The sequence below is a fragment of the Oncorhynchus keta genome, chromosome 26 (assembly GCF_023373465.1).
Source record: "Oncorhynchus keta strain PuntledgeMale-10-30-2019 chromosome 26, Oket_V2, whole genome shotgun sequence".
Classification (NCBI taxonomy): Eukaryota; Metazoa; Chordata; class Actinopteri; order Salmoniformes; family Salmonidae; genus Oncorhynchus; species Oncorhynchus keta.
In genome coordinates this window covers 3467923-3492812 of record NC_068446.1, presented here as the reverse complement: position 1 = coordinate 3492812, position 24890 = coordinate 3467923, and the positions used below count along the sequence as shown (strand labels likewise).

At 44.4% G+C, this 24890-nt stretch overlaps 1 protein-coding gene across 2 annotated transcripts; it reads right to left on the bottom strand.

Annotated features, from left to right (window-relative positions):
• Window positions 1-247: 247 nt before the first annotated feature.
• Window positions 248-24062, bottom strand: LOC118358841 (G-protein-signaling modulator 2-like). Of its 2 annotated transcripts, none has more exons than XM_052480063.1 (14): window positions 23856-24062; window positions 10412-10645; window positions 9408-9543; window positions 6560-6699; window positions 6242-6365; window positions 5962-6077; window positions 5621-5776; window positions 5299-5407; window positions 4451-4646; window positions 3940-4016; window positions 2782-2979; window positions 2374-2524; window positions 1844-2082; window positions 248-1613 (listed from the first exon to the last, which is right to left on the bottom strand). In XM_052480063.1, exons 1-14 carry the CDS (start codon window positions 23882-23884, stop codon window positions 1434-1436), a joined length of 2085 nt encoding a protein of 694 aa, XP_052336023.1. In that variant the 5' UTR covers window positions 23885-24062; the 3' UTR covers window positions 248-1433. The 2 variants fall into 2 exon arrangements, with proteins under 2 accessions (XP_052336023.1, XP_052336024.1); XM_052480064.1 differs by having other exon boundaries at window positions 10412-10633.
• Window positions 24063-24890: the final 828 nt, after the last annotated feature.

Genomic DNA, 24890 nt, shown 5'->3' with positions numbered 1-24890 from the left:
ACAGCCTGCAAGCTAACGTTGGTCGCCAGTTGGACGGTAATTTCCTCAGACACATTGGTGCAGCTGGCTTCCGGGTTAAGCGAGCAGTGTGTCAAGAAGCAGTGCAGCTTGGCAGGGTCGTGTTTCGGAGGGCGCATGGCTCTCCACATCCACCTCTGTCGAGTCCGTAGAGGAGTTGCAGAGATAGGACAAGACTAACTACCAATTGGATGTCACGAAATTTGGGAGAAAATGTGGTAAAAGCACAAAGTGTTAAAATGATTTATTTCTCCATGGTCAGCATAAAGTGTTAAAATGGATTTATTTCTCCATGGTCAGCACAGTGTTAAAATGATTTATTTCTCCATGGTCAGCATGAAGTGTTAAAATGATTTATTTCTCCATGGTCAGCATGAAGTGTTAAAATGATTTATTTCTCCATGGTCAGCACAGTGTTAAAATGATTTATTTCTCCATGGTCAGCACAGTGTTAAAATGATTTATTTCTCCATGGTCAGCACAGTGTTAAAATGATTTATTTCTCCATGGTCAGCATGAAGTGTTAAAATGATTTATTTCTCCATGGTCAGCATGAAGTGTTAAAATGATTTATTTCTCCATGGTCAGCACAGTGTTAAAATGATTTATTTCTCCATGGTCAGCACAGTGTTAAAATGATTTATTTCTCCATGGTCAGCACAGTGTTAAAATGATTTATTTCTCCATGGTCAGCACAGTGTTAAAATGATTTATTTCTCCATGGTCAGCATGAAGTGGAAGTAAAAAAAAAACATTGCTGGCCTGTACAATACATTTCTTTACTCTATCAACATAAGCTTGTGTGTGTGTGTGTCTACATTTCATTAAAAAGGGTGTTTATGACATGTCTGGTAAATTGGTGTCAAAGTTCATTGCGATGTCTGGTTCTTCACATACTGAGAACAGCTGAAAGGATCCGTCGCCATAGAAAGAAAAAAAATCAAAATCTCTGGCAGAATAACATTTCTGTACAATAATAGAAAGTGTCAACTCAAACACTGTATAGAAATAAAAAAAAACACAATTCAAAAATTTCAGCAGGAGTCATGTCGCTTCTTCCAACTCAAACCTGGTGATTGTACAGTAGTGTGGGGGCTCAGATCATGTTTCCCTGCAGAGAAGACTGTCCACTAAGCCATTGAAAGTTGTGTGGAGTTGGAGACCCATGTAATTGACTGTCTGAGCCCGGCTGTGTGAATCCAGAGTGTAAAGGGGAATACTGTCGTGAATGTCTGGCAGAGGTTATTTGGGTTCACAGGGTAGATAAATTTTTCAGCTGTGGTAGGTAGAGGAAACCCTGTGATGATTGCATCAGGAGCTCGTGTCTGGGCAGGTAAAAGTGGGATAGTCAGTCTGGAACAGGCTGTGAGGAGTTCAGGAATGAGCTGAAGTTAGAGGACAGGTAGGCAGACATATCAGTCTGGGCCATCTGGGCAGGGCTGGCTAGGGACAGCGTCAGAGCTGGGAGGTAGTGGGACCCGCTGCTCGTCCATCCTGTTTACCTGGGATCGCAGGATGAGGCTTAAGAAGTCCTCGTCTGGGACAGTAGAACCCTTAGTGGGGACTGTACACCGCTGGTCATTCAGTCTAGAACCCTACACAGGCACATTGGAACAGACCAGATTTTGATCTCAAATCAACAGTGTCAGTCAAAATTTGTGAAATATAGCATTTTTCAATAAATTTGGTCCATGAGTTACAATTCATCATCTTTACAATCAGTACTAAGGTGGAAGCAAATGAGGCTTTTACTAACTTCTGAATAGTAAAGTCATTTTCAGTGAACCACCTAAAATTGCCTACTTGTAGGCTAGGTCTTGATTACCTGGCACTTGACTAGCATGTCGAAGAAAACGTCATCAGCCTGAGGCTGGTCAGTACTGGTCATCAGGGGACTGCGCGCGGTGGGTGGGCTGAGGGAATGATTGGAGCTGCAGAGACGTAGACCGGGGAAGCTGCTGCCCACGCTGGCTCTCTGCTCGTCCAGCCGACGGCCCTGGGAGGTGGCCAGCAGGTCCAGGAAATGCCCAGGCTCCAGGTTGGCCTCGCACGCGGAAGTAGTTACTTGAGGTAGCAGAGGACAGAGAGGTGAGGAAGGGGCGATGATAGAAAGAGGGAAAGGAAGAAGTAGTTTCAGTTTAGCCTGAAAGCTACATCTCCTTTGCCAAAGCAATATTTTTATTATGAACACAAAATTCAAGGAGGAAAAATCACAAGTAGATGAGCTCCTACCACCAGTGAATAGGATAAGTTAAGGCACGTACAGGAAAGGTATTGGACGATGCGCAGGTCACAAAGTGCCAACCAGGCACATTGGTAGACACATGGCATGCAGAGGGGGGGAGACTAACTTACATTTCCTCATGGCTACGGGTGGGGTGTTACAGAGAGAGAATGGGTCGATGAGACTGCTCTGGGAGCATCTTTGGTCTTCCATTCTGCTGCCCTGGAAACGACTTAGGAGGTCGAAGAAGCCTTCGTCACCCAGAGTGTCAGAACCTCCAATCTACAGAAGAAAAGAGGCACAAAACACCCACTAAAACAACCAGAAAAGTCTCAGATAGTAATGATATCCTTTTTATGGTTGTCATTATAAAACAAGAATGCTACAATAGACTGCACAACATGCCCAGCCTCCATGCCATCTACTGTAGCTAAACCAAAGTAGGCTGTTGAACCCGTAGGAATGCATTTAAAATAATGGCAATAGACCAATTATATGATTACGCTACTATGTAGAACTCGCTCTACGGTTGAAGCTACCGTGGCTTCTGACTTCTGTGTGTCCATCTCTGGGGCTGTGGGTTTGTTCCTGGTGTCCTGGAGAACTCCGTCTCTGGTAGGAGAGCTGTGCTTCTTGTGTTTCTTCCCTCTGAGCCGGTTGATAAAGAACAGCTTGGAGGAGGCCGTGGCCATGCTGGATTTAGGATGAGGAGGCCTGAACACGCCTTCGTCCCAGTTCTGTTGTAAGGGCAGTACATGAAGACAAGCGTACCGGTACATGAAAAGAAACATGGAGGATAGGGGCGTGATAGGTGGTGTGTGTAGGCAGTTTAGTCGAGACGTCACCATCGCTATATAACCAATCAATAAAAACAACATTTACATACACTACCGTTCAAAGTTCGGGGTCACTTAGACGTTTCCTTGTTTTTGAAAGAAAAGCAGTTTTTTTTATCCATTAAAATGACATCACATTGATCGGAAATAGTGTAGACATTGTTAACGTTGTAAATTACTATTGTAGCTGGAAACCGCTGAATTTTTTATGGAATATCTACATAGGCGTACGGCGGCCCATTATCAGCAACCATCACTCCTGTGTTCTCATGGCACGTTGTGTTAGCTAATCCAAGTTTATCAGTTAAAAGGCTAAGTGATCATTATAAAATAATTTTGCAAGTATGTTAGCACAGCTGAAAACTGTTGTTCTGATTAAAGAAGAAATAAAAAAACTGGCATTCTTTAGACTAGTTAAGTATCTGGAGCACCAGCAGTTGTGGGTTCAATTACAGGCTCAAAATGGCCAGAAACATAGACCTGTCTTCTGAAACTCGTCAGTCTATTCTTGTTCTGAGAAATGAAGTCTATTCTACGCGAGAAATTGCCATGAAAATGAAGATCTGGTAAAACGCTGTGTACTACTCCCTTCACAGAACAGAGCAAACTGGCTCTAACCAGAATAGAAAGTGGAGTGGGAGGCCCCGGTGCACAACTTAAGCTTTTCTTTTTATTGGCCAGTCTGAGATATGGCTTTTTCTTTGCAAAAAGGACATTTCCAAGTGACCCCAAACTTCTGAACGGTAGTGTAAATCAATTCAATAGTAACATGACGGAGGGGGGGTCACTTGGAAATTCCTGCTCATAAGAATATGTAAATATCTTAATATGCATGTGTACTGTACATATTTTTGTACCCACCTCCACAGTTTTCTCAGGACTCAGTCCTGCCACCTCCAAGTTCTCCATACTGTTACTCCTTCCTTCTGACTTAACGCCTGAAACCAACAAAATCGGGAGTCGGTGTGTGTGCCATATGTATCCATTTGCATGTGTCACTTTGCCAGGCTTGCACCTGGACTGACTTTGAACTACAGATTTGTGTAAGGTCCAGCATAATGAGTTCAAATGGAATAAATGGTTATAATAATATTATATGCCATTTAGCAGACGCTTTTATTCAAAGCGACTTACAGTAACCCGTGTGCGTATATTTTCGCATGGGTGACCCCAGTGGGAATCAAACCCACAATCAATGTTGCAAGCGCCATGCTCTACCAATTGAGCCACACAGGACCATATCGATTTACACTAAAATCAATCAAAATATATATATATATATATATATATATAATTATACTGTAGCATTGTTACTGGTAGGACGGTAAGGATGTTGCAAGTGCCATGCTCTACCAACGGTAAGGACTTGTACCTGGTAAGGTATTCTGCTTCCTGAGGTTCTCAGTGTGAACAGAGCGGTTGCTGTTCAAGTTGGAACTGCTGTTGGTGTTGAGGCTTGAGCTGCTGTTGGTGTTGAGGCTTGAGCTTGGGTTCTGTCCCAGAACCAGCAATAACTTCAGGTCTGACAAGTTCATCCTGGCTGTTGCCTCGCTACTTTTGTCTCCAGTCTGGACCAAATACAGGATGAGAAGTGTATTAGAGAAGAAAAAACATAACTGCATTAAGAAGAACACAACGCGAACACAGCTGGCGAATAATCATATAGAGAGTCGAGGTGTTGTCCTCACCCCTCCCCTCAGTACCGGAAGAGATCGCCTCGTTCATTTTATTCACACGGAATTCCTAGAGTTGCTCCATATCGGACAAGAACGAGGTTCATTCCATGTAGAAAGATGTGTGACTAGATGACAGGTACTGATAACGTGCATTAGATAGGGAGGTGGAGTAAACATGGACCAGGCACCTCTTTGGAGATCTCCAGATGTGTGACTAGATGACAGGTACTGGTAACGTGCATTAGATAGGGAGGTGGAGTAAACATGGACCAGGCACCTCTTTGGAGATCTCCAGATGTGTGACTAGATGACAGGTACTGGTAACGTGCATTAGATAGGGAGGTGGAGTAAACATTGACCAGGCACCTCTCTGGAGATCTCCAGATGTGTGACTAGATGACAGGTACTGATAACGTGCATTAGATAGGGAGGTGGAGTAAACATTGACCAGGCACCTCTCTGGAGATCTCCAGATGTGTGACTAGATGACAGGTACTGATAACGTGCATTAGATAGGGAGGTGGAGTAAACATTGACCAGGCACCTCTCTGGAGATCTCCAGATGTTTCTCAGCAAAGTGAACAGCATCCTGATGATTCCCCAGGGCCGTGTGGGCATTTCCTAAACTCCAGCACGCTCTTCCCTCCCCAACTCTGAACAAACACAGAAGGACAGAAAGGAGATTGAGTAATTGCCAACTCAGAAAGTACACTTCCCTACTGTGAACACTTTGCACAAGCCTTTTGAACAACGCATGTCTTAGGCAAAGAAGAAGATGGTCATGATCAGAGGACTCATAATTAAAGATGGTCATGGTCATACACGATAGACAACCATAAGCAACCAAGTATTGTAAGTGTGTGTACCTGTCCTTGAGCTCCCGTGCGATGATGAGGTGTTTGAGGTGGTAGTCGATGGCTCTCTCGTAGTCGCGCAGCAGTGTGTAGGTGTTCCCCAGGCTGTAACAGGCCTGAGCCTCCACAGCCTTGTCCTTCAGCAGCCTGGCCAGCTGCAGAGTCCTCCTGGGGGGATATAAACATAGATATATAGATAAACATATTCACTTATAATCCCCCCCACACTTTTCCTTCTTTTTTGTTTTTATTCTTTCCCACGTCCAGACATACATGTACTAACTTGGCAGTAGTGTCTGAGAAGTCACTGGGCCTTTGATGGTCAATTGGTCTCAGGAAGTAAGTCCACTCACTTGTAATGTTCAGCTGCCACTCCAAACTGGCCCAGGAAGATGTAGGCGTTCCCTAGGTTACAGTAGGCCCTCCTCTCAGCCGCCCTGTCGCCAAACTCCTTAGCGATGAGGAGACGCTTCAAAACAAATCATGGAAGAATTTGAGTGGTCCGAGTGATATGTTCTCTTTTCTACTAAATAAAGTAACGAGAACATAATATCATACAACAATATTCACACAAAAATATATATAAAAAATAACCCTGATAGTCTTGTGATGCCACTAATTTAGGGTATGTACCTGTTCATGGGCCCCCACAGTTTTCTGGAAGTTTCCGAGCAGATAGTATGCGTTACCTAGGTTACCATAGGTTCGTCCCTGTGCTGCCCGATCCTCCAAGTCCTTCACAATGGACAGGTTTAATCTATACAATAAACAGACAAAAGTATTAAGGGTAACAATTCACCAAAAGTCATTTATTCGTGTCATTTATCAGCCGACGCCATCATATAAAGCATTAAAAGGGTCACAGACACTCACAAAAAGTCTTATTCACCATTACACTCTTCTCTACATCATAGGCAAGACTCCATTATAGAAACCCACTGATTAACTCACTCGTAATACTCTGTGGCTTTGACTAGGGCAAACTTGGCCTCCTCTGGGATTTCTCCTGGCTCTGCTCCAGTCCAGCAGATACTCTTCCCCTTGGAGTAGTAAACGTTGCCAAAATTATACAGCGCTCGGGCCTGCCCAACCTACACACACACACACACACACACAGGAACAGGCCAACAAAACTAACATTGTAAATACTTGCCCAGCACACAGAGGGTTGGGCGTCAAACTAGTCTAGACATCAACACATACAGTTGAAGTCAGAAGTTTACATACATAAGGTCAGAGTCATTAAAACCTGTTTTTTCAACCACTCCACAAATGTCTTGTTAACTATAGTTTTGGCAAGTCGGTTAGGACATCTACTTTGTGGATGACACAAGTCATTTTTCCAACAATTGTTTACATTTCACTGTATCACAATTCCAGTGGGTCAGAAGTTTACATACACTAAGTTGACTGTGCCTTTAAACAACTTGGAAAATTCCAGAGAATGATGTCATGGCTTTAGAAGCTTCTGATAGGCTAATTGAGATCATTTGAGTCAATTGGAGGTGTGCCTGTTGTTGTATTTCAAGGCCTGCCTTCAAACTCTGTGCCTCTTAGCTTGACATCATGGGAAAATAAAAATAAATCAGCCAAGACCTCAACAAAAAAAATACCTCCACAAGTCTGGTTCATCCATGATGGGAAAATCAAAGAAATCGGCCAAGACCTCAGAAGAAAATTGTACAACTCCACAAGTCTGATTCATCCTTGGGAGCAATTTCCAAATGCCTGAAGGTATGACGTTCATCTGTACAAACAATAGTATGCAGTATACCTCTCAGGAAGGAGATGCGTTCTGTCTCCTAGAGATGAACGTACTTTGCGAAAAGTGCAAATCAATCCCAGAACAGCAGCAAAGGAAGCCAAAGTACACCATCCCAACCGTGTAGCACAGCATCACGTTGTGGGGGTGCTTTGCTGCAGGATGGACTTCACAAAATAGATGGCAACACGTGGAGGAAAATGATGTGGATATATTGAAGCAACACCTCAAGACATCAGTCAGGAAGTTAAAGCTTGGTCGCAAATGGGTCTTCCAAATGAACAATGACCCCAAGCACACTTCCAAAGTTGTGGCACAATGGTTTAAGGACACCAAAGTAAAGGTATTGGAGTGGCCATCACAAAACCCTGAACTCAATCCTATAGAACATTTGTGGGCAGAACTGAAAAAGCGTGTGTTCACAAGGAGGCCTACAAACCTGACTCAGTTACACCAGCTCTGTCAGGAGGAATGGGCCAGAATTCACACAACTTATTGTGGGAAGCTTGTGAAATGCTACCCAAAATGTTTGACCCAAGTTAAACAATTTAAAGACAACGCTAACAAATACTAATTGAGTGTCTGTAAACATCTGACCCACTGGGAATGTGATGAAGCTGAAGTGAATCATTCTACTATTATTCTGACATTACACATCCTTAAAATAAAGTGGTGATCCTAACTGACCTAAGACAGGGAATTTTTACTATGATTAAATGTCAGGAATTGTGAAGATCCGAGTTTAAATGTATTTGGCTAAATACATTATGGCCACAATCAGTGGTCTTTCGTTCCAGTCTAGCACTAAATCTTCATTAAACAAGGTCTTGATGTTATGATGGAACGTTTGAATAAGAGTGTGTTGGGGTGGAACCAAGATTAGAACAGCATGTTTCTCTCCAGGACCAGGGTTGCTGAGTACTACTAATTACAATAATATTATTTACTTTTGTTGGATTCTAGCTTGAAATATACTTATTCATGTTACCATACTAGAACTTATTGATTACGTTACATGTAAGGGTGGTTTATGTTGAGGTCAATGGAGGGTGGATGAGAACTAGGTGTATGGAAAGTTACTGAGTGAGGAAGGGGGAGTGAATAAAGTTGACATTCTGTCAAAGCATGGTGTTGTTGGGCCTCCCGAGTGGTGCAGCGGTCTAAGGCACAGGGAATTTTTACTGCAATTCAATGTCAGGAATTGTGAAAAACTGAGTTAAATGTATTTGGCTATGGTGCATGTAAACTTAAGACTTCAATTGTAATTATTAATCACTTATTCTAGCCGTCACCACAGACCCGGGTTCGATCCCAGGCTGTACCACAACCGGCCGTAATCAGGAGTCCCATAGGGCGGCGCACATTTGGCCCAGCGTCATCTGGGTTACGGGAGGGTTTGGCTGGGGAAGCTTTACTTGGCTTATCACGTTCTAGCGACTCCTTGTGACAGGCCGGGCACCTGCAGGCTGACCGTTCAGTTGAATGGTGTTTCCTCTGACACATTGGTGCAGCTGGCGGTTGTTAAATAGAGCGGTTTGGCGGTGGGGAGTTGCAGCGATGAGATGAAAATTGGAGAGATAAAGGGGGTAAGAGACAAATCACATGGCTCCTAAGGAGTAAGGCAAAGGGCAACAGTTTGGTTTCAGTAACTGATAAGGTGGGACAGCCGTGGATTAGAGAGGAGTGAGGATTTCGGCGTCAGGTCAGGTGAAGCGACAAGGAACAGTCCTGTTACACATACGTACATGCACACGAAGGTTCTAGCAGGAGGAGGGGCCATGACTACACCAGCGAGAGGAAACAATTAAGTTCCTGACTAGCAACAGATGTATTGGCTGTCTAGATGGAAGGAGTTGACACCCCACCTAGTAAGTGTATAAATACTGTATATGTCCTTGTGTAAACAGGTATTTGTCTTAGCAGCCGTTTGACCTAGTGGGTGAATAAACTGAGCTTTTCCTAGTATTCCATTTGAGTTTTTAACTCTTGTTTAGAACCTAACACTTGTGATTTAATTATTATGTTTGAATGTCTCACCTTATCGTACATCCCTCTGGTAATGTCATAGTGTCTTTGGCAACAGACCACTGCTTCATCAAACCGTCCCAGAACCTTCAGGGTGTTTCCAAGGTTACCACTGGCTTTTGCTTCTCCAAGTTCATCCCCAATGGTTCTGGAGAGAAATCACACCCAGACACAGAATGAGAAACGTCAATGGTATACTGTACCATGAGACATCCTTGACCGAGAAAAGAGAAATTATAATTTGCGTCACAAATCAGCATTTGTCTCCCTACTCGAGTAAGGCTCCCATTTGAGGTGATAAATGTTTCATCCCATGGGATACTGTGACCTGGGTGCTTTGCTTACTTTCTGCCCAAACCAACAAACTAATCACTTGGTCACTTCGCCAGTCCCCCAGCTCTCATTTCTCTAGACCGTCACAGTTCACATGGTCCCGCGTGGCTCAGTTCGTAGAGAATGGCACTTGCAACGCTAGGGTTGTGGGTTTGATTCCCAAGGGGGACTAGTATGAACATGTATACACTCACTACTGTAAGTCACTCTGGATAAGAACGTCTGCTAAATGACTTGAATGTAAATTTAAGACTGAAACAAAACCTCTCATTGGACCAGTTTTATAAAGGCAGCAGAGTCTCACATTACTCTAACGACGTCTTCACTTGGCCAAAGACAGCGGCTCAAGGTGGACCTTAGGAACCTAAGGTCATGGTGGTAGTGTGCTCCTGGTCATAGAGGTCATGGCAATAGTGTGCACCCAAGTAGCCTCTGTAGAGTCCAACAACTCCATCTTAACTCCTCCTCCACATTTACTGGATTGGTTGAGCAGTGTAGAAGAGAACCTCCCAAAAGTGCCCCCCCCTTCTCGTCAAGACCAGAATGTATGGCATTTAGTTTCACGTGTTTATTTTACACCTGCTACGTTAGGTTAGGTCAGAGTGCGATTGTAGCGGTGTTCCGCCGATGTCATGGCGGTGCTGCGTACCTGGTCAGTGAGAGGTCGTGCTAAGTGTGTGTACCTGGTGAGGGTGAGGTCATGGCAGTGGTATTCCAGAGCCTTGCTGTACTCCTGCAGGTGAAAGTAGGCATTGCCCAGCTGGCTGTAGATGGCGCTGAGGATCTGGAGGTCGTCTGTGCCCACCTGGATGGCCGACTCAAAGAAGGAGACCCCAGCATGGTAATCCCCCACCTTACACTGCCTCTCCCCCTTCAGGGCCAGCTCCAGACAGGACATCTCCATCCTAGAAGGAAAACTTTGACACAACATAAATCTAGCCTATAATCCATCTGGTTCAAAGTAGACCATATATTACACATAATAGATCATTCTAAGACTACTATAGCGGATTTAACAGCTAGAAAACTCTTAACCTCAGAAGATGCCAAGTTCTGCCTATAGGCACGTGAAATTTAACCGTACCCAACATCTTTATGAAAGGAATTTTTATTGCACCTGGACATTGTGTGGTAGCCAGGGTAAAACAGTATTAACACTAGAACCGCATGCCCTTTCAGCATACAAGTACCCGCTAGAAAACATTGCCCGGGCGTCCCCTTTAGCATACAAGTACCCGCTAGAAAACATTGCCCGGGCGTCCCCTTTAGCATACAAGTACCCGCTAGAAAACATTGCCCGGGCGTCCCCTTTAGCATACAAGTACCCGCTAGAAAACATTGCCCGGGCGTCCCCTTTAGCATACAAGTACCCGCTAGAAAACATTGCCCGGGCGTCCCCTTTAGCATACAAGTACCCGCTAGAAAACATTGCCCGGGCGTCCCCTTTAGCATACAAGTACCCGCTAGAAAACATTGCCCGGGCGTCCCCTTTAGCATACAAGTACCCGCTAGAAAACATTGCCCGGGCGTCCCCTTTAGCATACAAGTACCCGCTAGAAAACATTGCCCGGGCGTCCCCTTTAGCATACAAGTACCCGCTAGAAAACATTGCCCGGGCGTCCCCTTTAGCATACAAGTACCCGCTAGAAAACATTGCCCGGGCGTCCCCTTTAGCATACAAGTACCCGCTAGAAAACATTGCCCGGGCGTCCCCTTTAGCATACAAGTACCCGCTAGAAAACATTGCCCGGGCGTCCCCTTTAGCATACAAGTACCCGCTAGAAAACATTGCCCGGGCGTCCCCTTTAGCATACAAGTACCCGCTAGAAAACATTGCCCGGGCGTCCCCTTTAGCATACAAGTACCCGCTAGAAAACATTGCCCGGGCGTCCCCTTTAGCATACAAGTACCCGCTAGAAAACATTGCCCGGGCGTCCCCTTTAGCATACAAGTACCCGCTAGAAAACATTGCCCGGGCGTCCCCTTTAGCATACAAGTACCCGCTAGAAAACATTGCCCGGGCGTCCCCTTTAGCATACAAGTACCCGCTAGAAAACATTGCCCGGGCGTCCCCTTTAGCATACAAGTACCCGCTAGAAAACATTGCCCGGGCGTCCCCTTTAGCATACAAGTACCCGCTAGAAAACATTGCCCGGGCGTCCCCTTTAGCATACAAGTACCCGCTAGAAAACATTGCCCGGGCGTCCCGTTTAGCATACAAGTACCCACTAGAAAACATTGCCCGGGCGTCCCCTTTAGCATAGAATGCAGTCGGAAAGTATTCCCACCACTTGACAGACCCCCCCCCCAAATCTACACAAAATTCACCATAATGACAAAGCAAAAAACAGTAACTTTACGTAAGTATTCAGACCCTTTAATCAGTGCTTGGCTGAAACACCTTTGGCAGCGATTACAGCCTCGAGTCTGATGCTACAAGCTTGGCACAACTGTATTTGAGGAGTTTCTCCCATTCTTCTATGCAGATCCTCTGAAGCTCTTTCAGGTTGGATGGGGAGTGTAGCTGCACAGCTATTTTCAGGTCTTTCCAGAGAAGTTTGATCGGGTTCAAGTCCAGGCTGTGGCTGGGCCACTCAAGGACATTTAGAGACTTGTCCCAAAGTCATTCCTGCGTTGTCTTGGCTGTGTCCTTAGGGTGGTTGTCCTGTTGGAAGGTGAACATTCACCCCAGTCTGAGGTCCTGAGCACTCTGGAGCAGATTTTCATCTAGGATCTCTGTACTTTGCTCCACTCATCTTTGCCTTGAGCCTGACTAGTCTCCCTTTCCCTGCCGCTGAAAAACATCCCCACAGCATGATGTCGCCACCGCCATAATTCACCGTCGGGATTGTGCCAGGATTCCTCCAGAAGTGACACTTGGCATTTAGGCCAAAGAGTTCAATCTTCGTATCATCAGACCATGGTCAGAGTCTTTAAGTGCATTTTGGCAAACTCCAAGAGGGCTGTCGTGCCTTTTACTGAGGAGTGGATTCCGTCTGGCCACTCTACCATAAAGGCCTGATTGGTGGAGTTCTGCAGAGATGGTTGTCCTTCTGGAAGGTTCTCCCATCTCCACAGAGGAACTCTGGAGCTAAATCAGTGACCATTGGGTTCTTGGCCAAGGCCCTTCACCCCCGATTTCTCAGTTTGGCCAGCTCTAGGAAGAGTCTTGGTGGTTCAAAACTTCTTCCATTTAAGAATGAGTGCGGTGTTCTTGGGGAACTTCAATGCTGCAGAAATTGTTAAGTACCCTTCCTTCCCCAGATCTGTGTCTCAACACATTCCTGTCTCGGAGCTCTACGGACAATTCCTTCAACCTCATGGCTTTATTTTTGCTCTGACACTGTAGGAGCTTATTTAGACAGGTGTGTACCTTTCCAAATCATGTCCAATCAAGTTGAATTTACCACAGGTGGACTCCAATCAATTTGTAGAAACATGAAGGATGATCAATGGAAACTGGATGCACCCGAGCTCAATCTCGAGTCTCACAGCAAAGGGTCTGAATAGTTATTTACATAAGGTATCATTATTTAATTTTTATAAATTAGCACAAACAAAAAAAGTTCACTGTCATTATGGGGTATTGTGTGTAAATTGATGAGGGGGAAAAAAAACTATTGAATACGTTTTAGAATAAGGCTGTAACATAAAATGTGGAAAAAGTCAAGGGGTTTGAATACTTCCTAATCAAACTTCATTTGTCACATGCGCCGAATACAACAAGTGTAGACCTTAATGTAAACAGTGCAGGTGAAGAAGAGTTAAGCAAATATTTACCAAATAAATTAAAGTAAAAAATAATAAACAAAATAACAAACACACTGTATTTGACGAAACTGCAGAATATGCTCATCAGATTGTCAATTGAATCTAGTCTACAGGCTAACTCATCATGTACAAAATGAGTGGCAGGCCGATGGCATCGTTTGTTTTCCACTCATCAAGTTGGATAGAGTCAAGGATATGGTTTGAGTCATTCTGAAGGCCTAAAGCAACACACACCCTGTTCCGGTTTCCCTTCCAATAAATTAGATTAGTAACAGAGTTAAAGTAAACATAGTCCTGTAACAGCTAAAACATGTGAGAAATGGTATCAACCCTCAAGGCGTGCTGTCAAATTAACATGAGCGCCAAAGCTGATAAACAGGCATACACTCCTCATTACACCATTGTTGTTCTAAAAATAAATCAACATCTTCATCCTCCTCATTCAGCCTACTTTAAAATGTGGTGTTTAGCAACTTGCAATTATAACCTATTCCATATTCCTATTCTATTTGTCATTCATTCAGTGGGCTGGCATCAATTGTTTCACTGGACAGAGTCAAGGATATGTTTTTCATTATTCTAATGGCCTACTCCAACATGTAGTATGTTATCATTTCTCCTACAATACAGTCACTCAGTAATAGAGTTATAGTAAATAAAAGTCTAATAACAGCTTATTTTTACAAAGTAAAATGTAGAAGAGAATGTTATCAACCCCAAAGGCCAAAGGTCAAATTATTTGGTGTTGATAAAAGGCATAACAAACTCAACATTATATTATTGTTGTTCTAAATGAAAAATCAACCTCATTCAGTTAGGCCTAACTTAAATTCAACTGTCAAGTAAGATGCACAATTATCACCCCTTCATCCATTTGCGATTCATTCAGTGGGGAGAGAGCGACATTAGCGCGTAGCTGGGTACCAACGTCCCACAGCGCATCGTCTTGGCGGATTAGGTTAGGAATAAGTGTGGGGAAAAAGACCCCAAATACTTTTCTGTTCAGGATTTAAAAGTTCAGACAAATGAGTAGTGTAAAATACAAACATTTAGGAAAAGTCATGGAAGAAGCAGGTCATAGCTACAAAAACCACACATCAGTGGCCTATGGCGGTTCCAGTGTTAAAGGCCGACAACGACCACAACAAACACACAAGATCTCAAATAGCAAACATAACAGTTACGGTCAAAGTGCTGTCCCAATCAGAGCATACCAGACCAAGCCTGGTCCCAGATCCGTTTGTGCTCATGCCAAACATGGCATGACGATAGTTTGCATGATAGCACAGACGGGCACACCAGACCAATGACATGGACTGCTGAAATACATTTGTCATGTTGGTATGCCGAACCAAAACATCATTCCACGAAGACAGTTTGGCTCCACAGCACACCCATCCGTGCATGTGGTCAGGATCTGCATCTATACTGTAGAAGTACACAGTCCACACCCTGCCACCACCAGCTTAAAAACAGCTGTGGTTGGTTACTCCTCAGGGAAGTTCTGTTGCCTTCTTTAAAAGTACAGCCACTATAGAGGCAGCAAAACAACAACATGCATTTCTAAAAAAAAAAAAAAATGGTCTCACCAGAAGAGTAGTGCCTTTCACCAGACTCTTCCTGGGTTAGCCTGAGGACGAGGTTACAGTACCTACCCGGAGAGCATACTGCGGAGGGAAGAGTAAACTATAGGATTATTATTAATAGTTAACCATAATTAGCACGACTCCACCACCTCCATACAGCACAGCATATAACACATGCTGTAGGCACACAGCCTGAAGTGGCAAAAACATTGTCAACTCAAGCCAACACCTACAATACAGTAAACCCCTGCTCTCCACACTACCAATCAAGCATTTTCCAGCATCCGATTCAAACGTCAACGAACATTAGCTGATAGGAAAATAGTGCATTGATGAACAACCACAACCACCGTCCAAGACAAATCATTACTGTGATGAGAGTTTGATTAGAATATAAAGCCAGACACGCAAAGATAATCTGTCTTTGGGGCCTGACATATGGGCCAGTCATCCAGAGACTTCAGTGCTGCACCTATAGCTAACATACAGTACCTGCTGCCTCTCTTCATCCTAACCCACTCCCGGACCCTTGATAGGACAGACATCGCAAGCTTCTTGATCACTCGGTCACTGGCTTTGATCGAGACCGGCTCCTTCGGCGAGAGACAACTCAGTTGCTGTCCTTTGGCGTGCATACACATACCAACGGCGGTGAACCGTTAGCTAGCCCAGATACAGCAACAACAACTAAAAATAAATATATATATCCCCAGGAAGACTCTCCAATGTCGACACCGTCTCTAAAACTGTCTCTCTGACCTGCAGTAAACAGCACAACTTCGGGCCTTCTGTCCTGGACTCCTAACCCCTCCCAGTTAAGACGTCCAGAGCATCAAATCTTCTGTTGACAGTCGAGTCAGGGCTGCAGTCGAAGTAAAAGTAGGTTTCACATACAGGAATGGGTTCAGGGGTTGCGGTAGTGACTACAGTAAGCAGGGCTTAGCCGACGGCAGCATATCGTCTCCTCCCTCCTCTTGGCCACCTGCTGGTGCGTGTCACATCTCATTAGCCAGCATGTTCAGAGGTAATTACAGGGGATAGCTAAGTGGCTCTGGGATTGACTAATGCTTTTTGTTACAAAATACCTGTGAACTCTGACCGAGGCTGGCATACCCACTCCTTATGACACCTCAATGAATGTGGATTGAGTGTTCGTCTGCTGATCGTTCAGCGCACTGTTTTAGGGACCAAACGTTGTGGTCCCTAAAACAGAAGATTAGCATTCCTGCAAATGTATTTTGTTAATATAATTTGATCTTTGAGAAATTACACTAATTGATTGCACCAAAATTGATCATGGTGATTGGTTCTGTTCAAGTGCATCTGCCCACCTGGCAGTTTCATCACATGGACTCGTTGATGCTGCTTTGGCCCTCATGTCTTGCCCTGTGCGTCAGACTAGTGTCGTCGCCCTGTGCGTCAGACTCGTGTCGTCGCCCTGTGCGTCAGACTCGTGTCGTAGCCCTGTGCGTCAGACTCGTGTCGTAGCCCTGTGCGTCAGACTCGTGTCGTAGCCCTGTGCGTGCCGCCTCTGTAAAGGCAGACTCGTGTCGTCGCCCTGTGCGTCAGACTCGTGTCGTCGCCCTGTGCGTCAGACTCGTGCCGTCGCCCTGTGCGTCAGACTCGTGTCGTAAGCCCTGTGCGTCAGACTCGTGTCGTAGCCCTGTGCGTCAGACTCGTGTCGTAGCCCTGTGCGTCAGAGCCCTGTGCGTCAGACTCGTGTCGTAGCCCTGTGCGTCAGACTAGTGTCGTCGCCCTGTGCGTCAGACTCGTGTCGTAGCCCTGTGCGTCAGACTCGTGTCGTAGCCCTGTGCGTCAGACTCGTGTCGTAGCCCTGTGCGTCAGACTCGTGTCGTAGCCCTGTGCGTCAGACTCGTGTCGTAGCCCTGTGCGTCAGACTCGTGTCGTAGCCCTGTGCGTCAGACTCGTGTCGTAGCCCTGTGCGTCAGACTCGTGTCGTAGCCCTGTGCGTCAGACTCGTGTCGTAGCCCTGTGCGTCAGACTCGTGTCGTAGCCCTGTGCGTCAGACTCGTGTACAACACCAGTGCGTTGATAGCAGCCAAGTCAAGCATGTTGTAGAACACAGCAACAGGTCAGCAGCAAGTTCCTCCTTTCACCAAGTACAGCCATGCCATCTGATCCGAAACATTATCCAACACTCACTCACCTGCTGCCTGATATTGATCCTTTCCCAGGTATGGAAAGCCGTTCAGCATGAATCAGAAATGTCACGATCCATTTCTGGATCGTCGGAGACGTTTTCATTTAGATCTTGTAGCAAAGCTAACGCAGCATGTGCATCCATTTGTCTAGGTCTTGCCATTGGAAATTACGCATGCTCTCACTGTGTAGCATACTCCATTAAGGTCTAGAGGAATATTCAACCCCAAAACTCTTTTGGTATTTGCTTCATTACGCCATTGTTGACATAGTTCCCAAATGTTTTGCTTGTCAGCAATCAAGTTAAAGATATTTTAGTTTCAAACTAAGGAAATAATCCCTGTATGATGCATTTTGTATCATATGATGCAAAACAGCATCCGATGCTAAATATTTTTCAATGAGAAACACTGCACCAAACATCTTGGATGTAAAATTCCACGACTAGAATCTCCTCGGTAAAAAAACGTAAAAATGATAGATTTCATAAATCCTACTATTGAGGGAGTGTATACTGGTTACGGAGTCTCAAAATTGACAAAACGGTACTACATTGTTCAAGCAAAGGTCTTTAAAACATGCATTTATTTATTTACATCCCCCTTTTTTCTCCCCATTTCATGATATCCAAGTGATATCCAAGTGGCAGTTACAGTCTTGTTCCATCGCTACAACTCCCGTAAGGACTCATAGAAAGGTGAAGGTCGAGAGCCAGGCGTCCTCCGAAACACGCCACAGAGTCGCTAGAGCTCGATGGAACAAGGACATCACGGCCAGCTAAACCATCCCCTAACCTGGAGGATTCTGGGACAATGATGCGCCGCCACATCGGTCTCGGCCGGCTGCGACACATCCCGGGATCAAACCCGGGTCTGTAGAGATGCCTTAGACTGCTGCGCCACTCGGTAGGACCTCAAAAAGGTATTTTAAGGGAGTATGCAAGCACAATCGTCAATCAACACCCATTCTCCCCCATCCTACTGTACTTTATTTAATCTATTGTTATATCTGTGAAATTAGTTTTGATTCAGTTTCGAAGCAATTATGGGGGTGATTATCAACTGGGCAGGGCACCTTCAACTCTAGGAAAAAGGAGTGGAGCCCTAATGTCAGGAGGGGCAATGGGGAAAACCATTTGTTTTCAATTATGTCCAAACTGGTTATAACCATCACATCTTTGTCATTGTTAGAATCTTAATATGACAATGTGTTACAGGGATGCACGATATATTGGAATCAGATGATATTAGCTAAAAATGCTACCGTCAACCCGATGTCTAGTTTAACGCCGCTGCGCAAAACTCATGTCAAAGCTGACGTGCATACCTATATAACATGACGCCACGTAAAATGTAGCGCTACACAGCATTCCTAACCTGGCCCATAATGTCTGCTGTGTGGATGGAGCAGTCAACAAGTCCAGCAGTCATTTGAAAGACTATTTCAGAGACAAATCAAAAGGCGAAATCCATTAACACCAAGATAATGGAAATCATTGCCCTTGACAATCAACGGTTCTCTGTCGTGGGTGATGTTGGCTCTTCGCCTACTGGTCGATCACCGGTTCACACGCTATTTTTCAAAATGTTGCCCTACCGGAGTTACACAGTAATAGCGTTACTGCCATTAGCTTCACGACTGACATTTGGACCAGCGATATCAGCCCCATGAGCATTGCTGAGTCTGACAGCGCAGTGGGTCGTCGGGGATTTTGTACTGAAGTCAAGCCGTCATACCGCTGCTGCCATTTCAATGGCATTTGATAACATGAACACACTAGCTAGCTCCAGTCGAACAACTGACTTGAGAAAAACTCATCAACTGCGCCTGCAGCAGACGTGACACCCTGCCAAAAAAACCCAGTGAAGTGAAGGAGGGATGGACCTTCCCAGAAGAGAGTCTGATGAAAGTTATGACTCAAGCAAACAAATGTTAGCTGCATTTTCTTTGTACATACGGAAACGGGTCCCCGAAATTGATTTCATCAAAATCATTCAGCTCATGTCTATTAACCAGCCTTCTGTCTGGCATTTGTGGTGCTATTTGATCATCATCGAAACAGTCCAGGTGCCATTGGAGAGTTCCTCAATGTGCTTGACACCTTGGTAAGCTAATTTCCTGACGATGGCTCACCGCTCTTCATAATGGGCGACTTCCAACTTCCAGACGTCTGCCTTCAAATCATTTCTTTCCATCTCCCTCTTCCCCCTTGGTGGAGGAGGAATAATGGTATGCGGACGGTTTTCATGGTTTGGGCTGGGCCTCAGTTCCAGTGAAGGGAAATCGTAGCGCTACAGCATACAATGACATTCTAGACGATTCTGTTCTTCCAATTTTGTGGCAACAGTTTGGGAAAGGGCCTTTCTTGTTCCAGCATGACAATGGCCCCCGTGCACAAAGCGAGATCCATACAGAAATGGTGTTTGCGAGACCGGTGTGGAAGAACTTGACGGCCTGCACAGAGCCCTGACCTCAACCCTATCGAACACCTTTGGGATGAATTGGAATGCAGACTGCCAGCCAGGCCAAATCGCCCAACATCAGTGTTGGGCCTCACGAATTCCCTTGTGGCTGAATGGAAGTCCCCAAAGCAATGTTTCAACATCTAGTGAAAAAGCCTTCCCAGATAAGTGGAGGCTGTTGTAGCAGCAAAGAGGGACCAATTCCATATTAATGCCCATAATGCCCATGATTTTGGAATGATTCAGGGAACCCCTACACGAGTTTCAGTCAACCCTGATATGAACTTTGGAGAAAGGTTCAACTGACGGATATAACAAAGTCAAATGTCCATGATGGAGATAGTATCTGCTGCACAACTACAGCAGCACAACAGGAACAGGGTAAGAACTCAATTTCCCACAAGGCACTGTGGTGGCCCACTACTTATCCTCCAGTTGGGTAAATAAGGCCAATCTGAAGAAATCCACTTGTCTGTATTTAGTGCATTAACTCATTAAAAATGGGTTGTTCCACCTCAAAAAGCACAAAAATAAACACAATTGGATTGACACCCACCGTCGCTGATTGTTCTGAAATTGTTTGTTAGAAACAGATAAGATTATAATTCCTGCAACATTGTTACAATATATAAATTTAAAAAAATATATATATATTTTTTAAATTAGCCATTTTAATTTATAGGATTAATATAATATTCAATAAATATAGTCCCGAACATCTGATTTGTACCAAACATGTTTCTAACCCAGTTAGACATGAGGAATCCATTGAAATGGTTCAAAGCCACCCAGGGACCCTACATTCCCAACGCCAATCCCACCTCAACAAGTATATAGTATCAGCTCCATGTCTGTAAGGAATATCTCTAACTCACCGTCTAAAAACAGATGTTGGTCCAAAACAGATTTTGATACTGTATTTATTAAAACATTATATGAATCCTATCAATTAAAATGGCCAATTTAGGTGCAATCAATTAGCTGAATTTTTAAGATGGCATTATTTATACATTTATTTATTGACAAAATAATGTTACAGGAATGTGAATCTTATCCGTTTCTAAATACAGAAATAATTTCTGAACAAAATCGGAGATTGGTGGCTGTCATGGCTTGGTGAAACGACATGGAACGACCGTAATGACTGTCCTGGCCCAAGGTGCCCTCGGCTTGGGTGTATGCTACGGTGTTTTACCTATTAGCTTTCACAAGGACAGGTGACATCAAAGCACTGGTAAGGTCACACCTCCGCTCTAAGTTATATTGAATTAAGGTTTCAGTCATGCACATGGCAATGACAGATTATTTGTCTATTGACCAGGATCTTTACTCCCACTAAAATGGGGCGGGTTATTTTTTTATACAAGCAAGAGAGACGTTGCTATGTAATCTACACTATACCGGTTTGCTCCATTTCCAGGCAAACCGGTCTGCGGAATGACAGTTGGACAGGTTTTGAAATGTGCTTCAGTTCAGAGACACGCTACAAAATGGATGGCAGAACATTCACAGTCTGCACTGTGGAGGACCGAAGCCAAACTATAAAAGACATTACAAAGCAACGCATTCACTTGACGGTTCTCAGTATTGTTTCATTCTACTATTAAATATTGACCGCTTACAACCTCGGGCCTGTTAAGGCTACTTCAACTCCGCATCACTGACCTCCCAACTGGGATGTCGGTGTACTGAGACTGAAGGAGAGAATCGCCTACCTCCAATCACTGTCACCACAGGGAACACAGATTGAACTAACCAATACATCAAATTACATTCCAAAAGGTTGGCATAGTTACACGCCCCAAAATAAGAGGAGAGAACACACATACTTTATATATGTGGCGGGAATGCGCGCTAAGCAGAGAAACAAATGCTGTCCATTTTGGGTGCATAACAAGTACAGAAGTCATTATGATCCAAATTAAAAACCAGGCGGAGAAAAAGAGAGCTGGAGAGCATGGTGGAGGAATCACGGCCAACCATACACTTTGGAATAAATTAAATGTAGTAGCTCAAATAAAAACTAAACCAGATGCAAACCATTTCAAAAGGAAGTCAGGCAGCCACTGCTGTGCGAGTGCCAAAGGGTAAGCGAGACAGTGGGGGGAAATACACCACACAAACGTTGCACAGGGGGAAAAACAACAGCAAAGACCTCACAAGTAAACCCCCCCTCCCCATCTCTCGATTACCCTCTCTGTGTCATTAGAGGGAAACTGGAGATTCTGGGTGAGAAAAAAAAGGCCTTATTCTCCATGTGCAGCACAATAGCAACACCGACTCAGCGACACAGGTACAGTAGCAGCAAGCAGACGCAGCTGGACAGAGCAGACGCAGCTGGACAGAGCAGAAGCAGCTGGACAAAGCAGAAACAGCTGGACAGAGCAGAAGCAGCTGGACAAAGCAGAAGCAGCTGGACAAAGCAGAAGCAGCTGGACAAAGCAGAGCAGCTGGACAAAGCAGAAGCAGCTGGACAAAGCAGAAGCAGCTGGACAAAGCAGAAGCAGCTGAGCAGAGCAGAAGCAGCTGAGCAGAGCAGAAGCAGCTGAGCAGAGCAGAAGCAGCTGGACAGAGCAGAAGCAGCTGGACAGAGCAGAAGCAGCTGAGCAGAGCAGAAGCAGCTGAGCAGTCTATCAGTTAAACTCCACAACACCTGGAGTTGTTTTGGACCAGACTATATAGAGTGGTCGGGCAAGACATTCAACGAAGAAATACACACATTCAGCGTGTAAAGGGTTGGGGGCTTGAACAGAACTGTTTACGCCAAAAGTCAAGGTCAGAGAGTTTCAAATATCAAGCCAGCTTCACCTATAGGCAAAACAGCTCGTTTGTAATTGTTGTGCCCTACCCTAAAGTACAGTTATTACCTTTTTTTAAAATCAAATCTACCTGTGTGTGTGTGTCTCAAATGGGGCCTTATGATAGGGCTTGTAAAGCCGAGCCAGCTGTCTGAATTTGTAATAATCAAGTTCGAATTATGGACAGGGAGGCCCACATTGATTTACCAGTCACTCTGAATGAGAGGATGCCGACTGGCGAGTCACTACGGCCCCTCACGAGGAGTTCAGATTTGTAGTGGCATCCAGCCCCATCAAAATGGCCAATCCCTGCTGTAGAGGGTTCAACGTAATCACAACAAGGGGACAAGGGAGTGAGACTGCAGGCCCAGTAGCGTGTAAAAGGCAACCATTCATTAGAAGCCTTTGTATTAGGGTTTCCTGCATTTCAGCTTGGATGTTTGGAAGGCTTCTCATTCTCAACCCTGGTTTTAGCTTCTTTTACCTACTTTCAAGTCTGATGAAAGACAGGCTGGTGGGCCAGGGCAAGTTATTTGGTTTTCTAGATAGATGGAAAGAAGCACGAAACACCGCAGATAAGCAAACGAGTCATCCGGACCTGATGGGAAATTTGCCGTACTGTGGATTTGGGTTGCACTGTGTGGCTATGAATGGGCTCCCGAGCGGTGCAGCGGTCTAAGGGACTGCATCTCAGTGCTAGAAGCATCACTACAGGCAACCTGGTTCGAATCCAGGCCGTATCACAACCGGGGATGATTGGGAGTCCAATAGGGCGGCACACAATTTGCCCGGGTTTGGTTGGTGTAGGTCATCATTGTAAATAAGAATTTCGTTCTTAACTGACTTGCCTAGTTAAATAAAAGGCACAAAAAAATAAAAAATAAATGAAGACATCATGAACATGCCCACCATGCTGGAGTCAGGAACAAAGTCAGATCTGACACACCACCCATTGCCCAATATCCTGTCCTAGTCAAGACAGTAATTAAACCTAATGAAATATACCAGTTGATTTCGAAATATATGACCTACCTTATGTATAAAATTTGTTTTACCCATATGATAATCTTAGAACCAATCAAGCATTTTACACCCTTGTTTGCATTTGGTTGGTTGGTCCACTTGGTAGTATGCCATTTTTCGCTGTTAGTGTATACCAGATCAGTACAAAGCACGCAAAGAGGCTTCTCAAGCACAGTACAATAAAACATATTTAGTGTAGCGTACATATTCATGCATTTAGACTTCAATTCCATACACATTTCCATATGAACCCCAAAGTTAATAAGAAACTGTTTTCATGCGTGGAGTCGTCTGGCACGTTCGCATTAGTAGCCTGAACAAACTTACCTTATAATTGTGTATTCGGATTCGCCCATTATTCAATGAGGCTTAGACTTCAGAAACCTAACAGCATATCCTATACATATTATCAATTTCGCGGTAATGTCAATTTTTAGCAAATAGACCGTTTCATTGAAGTGAAAAATGTTTGCCTCACTACTTTCGCCAGTGCCCACCCCCTAAAAAATACCAAATTGGCCAATGGCGCTGAACACAACTTGAAGCAAACCACGCCTTATAGTAACACTGGTATCCTTGACCAATTACATTTCGACATACCTATAGTCGAGATACATTGTAATTTTTACTTTTCTGTTACTGTTTTCAAGGTCAATTTGGAAACAAGGGCAGCATTAGACTACTACTGTCAATTTTGATGTCCTTCTGTAGCTCAGTTGGTAGAGCATGGTGCTTGTAACGCCAGGGTAGTGGGTTCGATCCCCGGGACCACCCATACGTAGAATGTATGCACACATGACTGTAAGTCGCTTTGGATAAAAGCGTCTGCTAAATGGCATATATTATATTATTATATTATCAATGGACTTCTAAGGAGTCTAATATTTGAATGAGAAATGCAATCTGATTCACAAGAGGCAGTAGTATCAATGTTGTTCCATCTCCTGTTGTCTATTTATATACTGTGTTCAATAACTGATTTGTGAAGCCTAATCTGCTCTGTCTCTCAGACCAGGGATGGATCAGTCTCAATACTCTACGGCAGCTTCCTCTTACACACTGATCTGAAAACCAAAGGCGTGGAGATATTTTGTTAATATATTTAATGTTATATATGTTCTGCGGTGCACTTGTCCCCAAAAATTCAGTCAATTCAATTCAGGTTGCAAATACGGGGTCATTATGGGGCACTAGTAATATATGTAGCCTACACGCTCCAATGCGATGATTCACCACCAACAATCAATTGACACAATGTAAAACATGGCTGTGATCCTGTATTCTTCAGGGAGCCTGGCAAAACAGGTGTCAGATTGGATATATTACATTACAGAAGCCTCGTATTCTCAGAGAGGGGGAGAC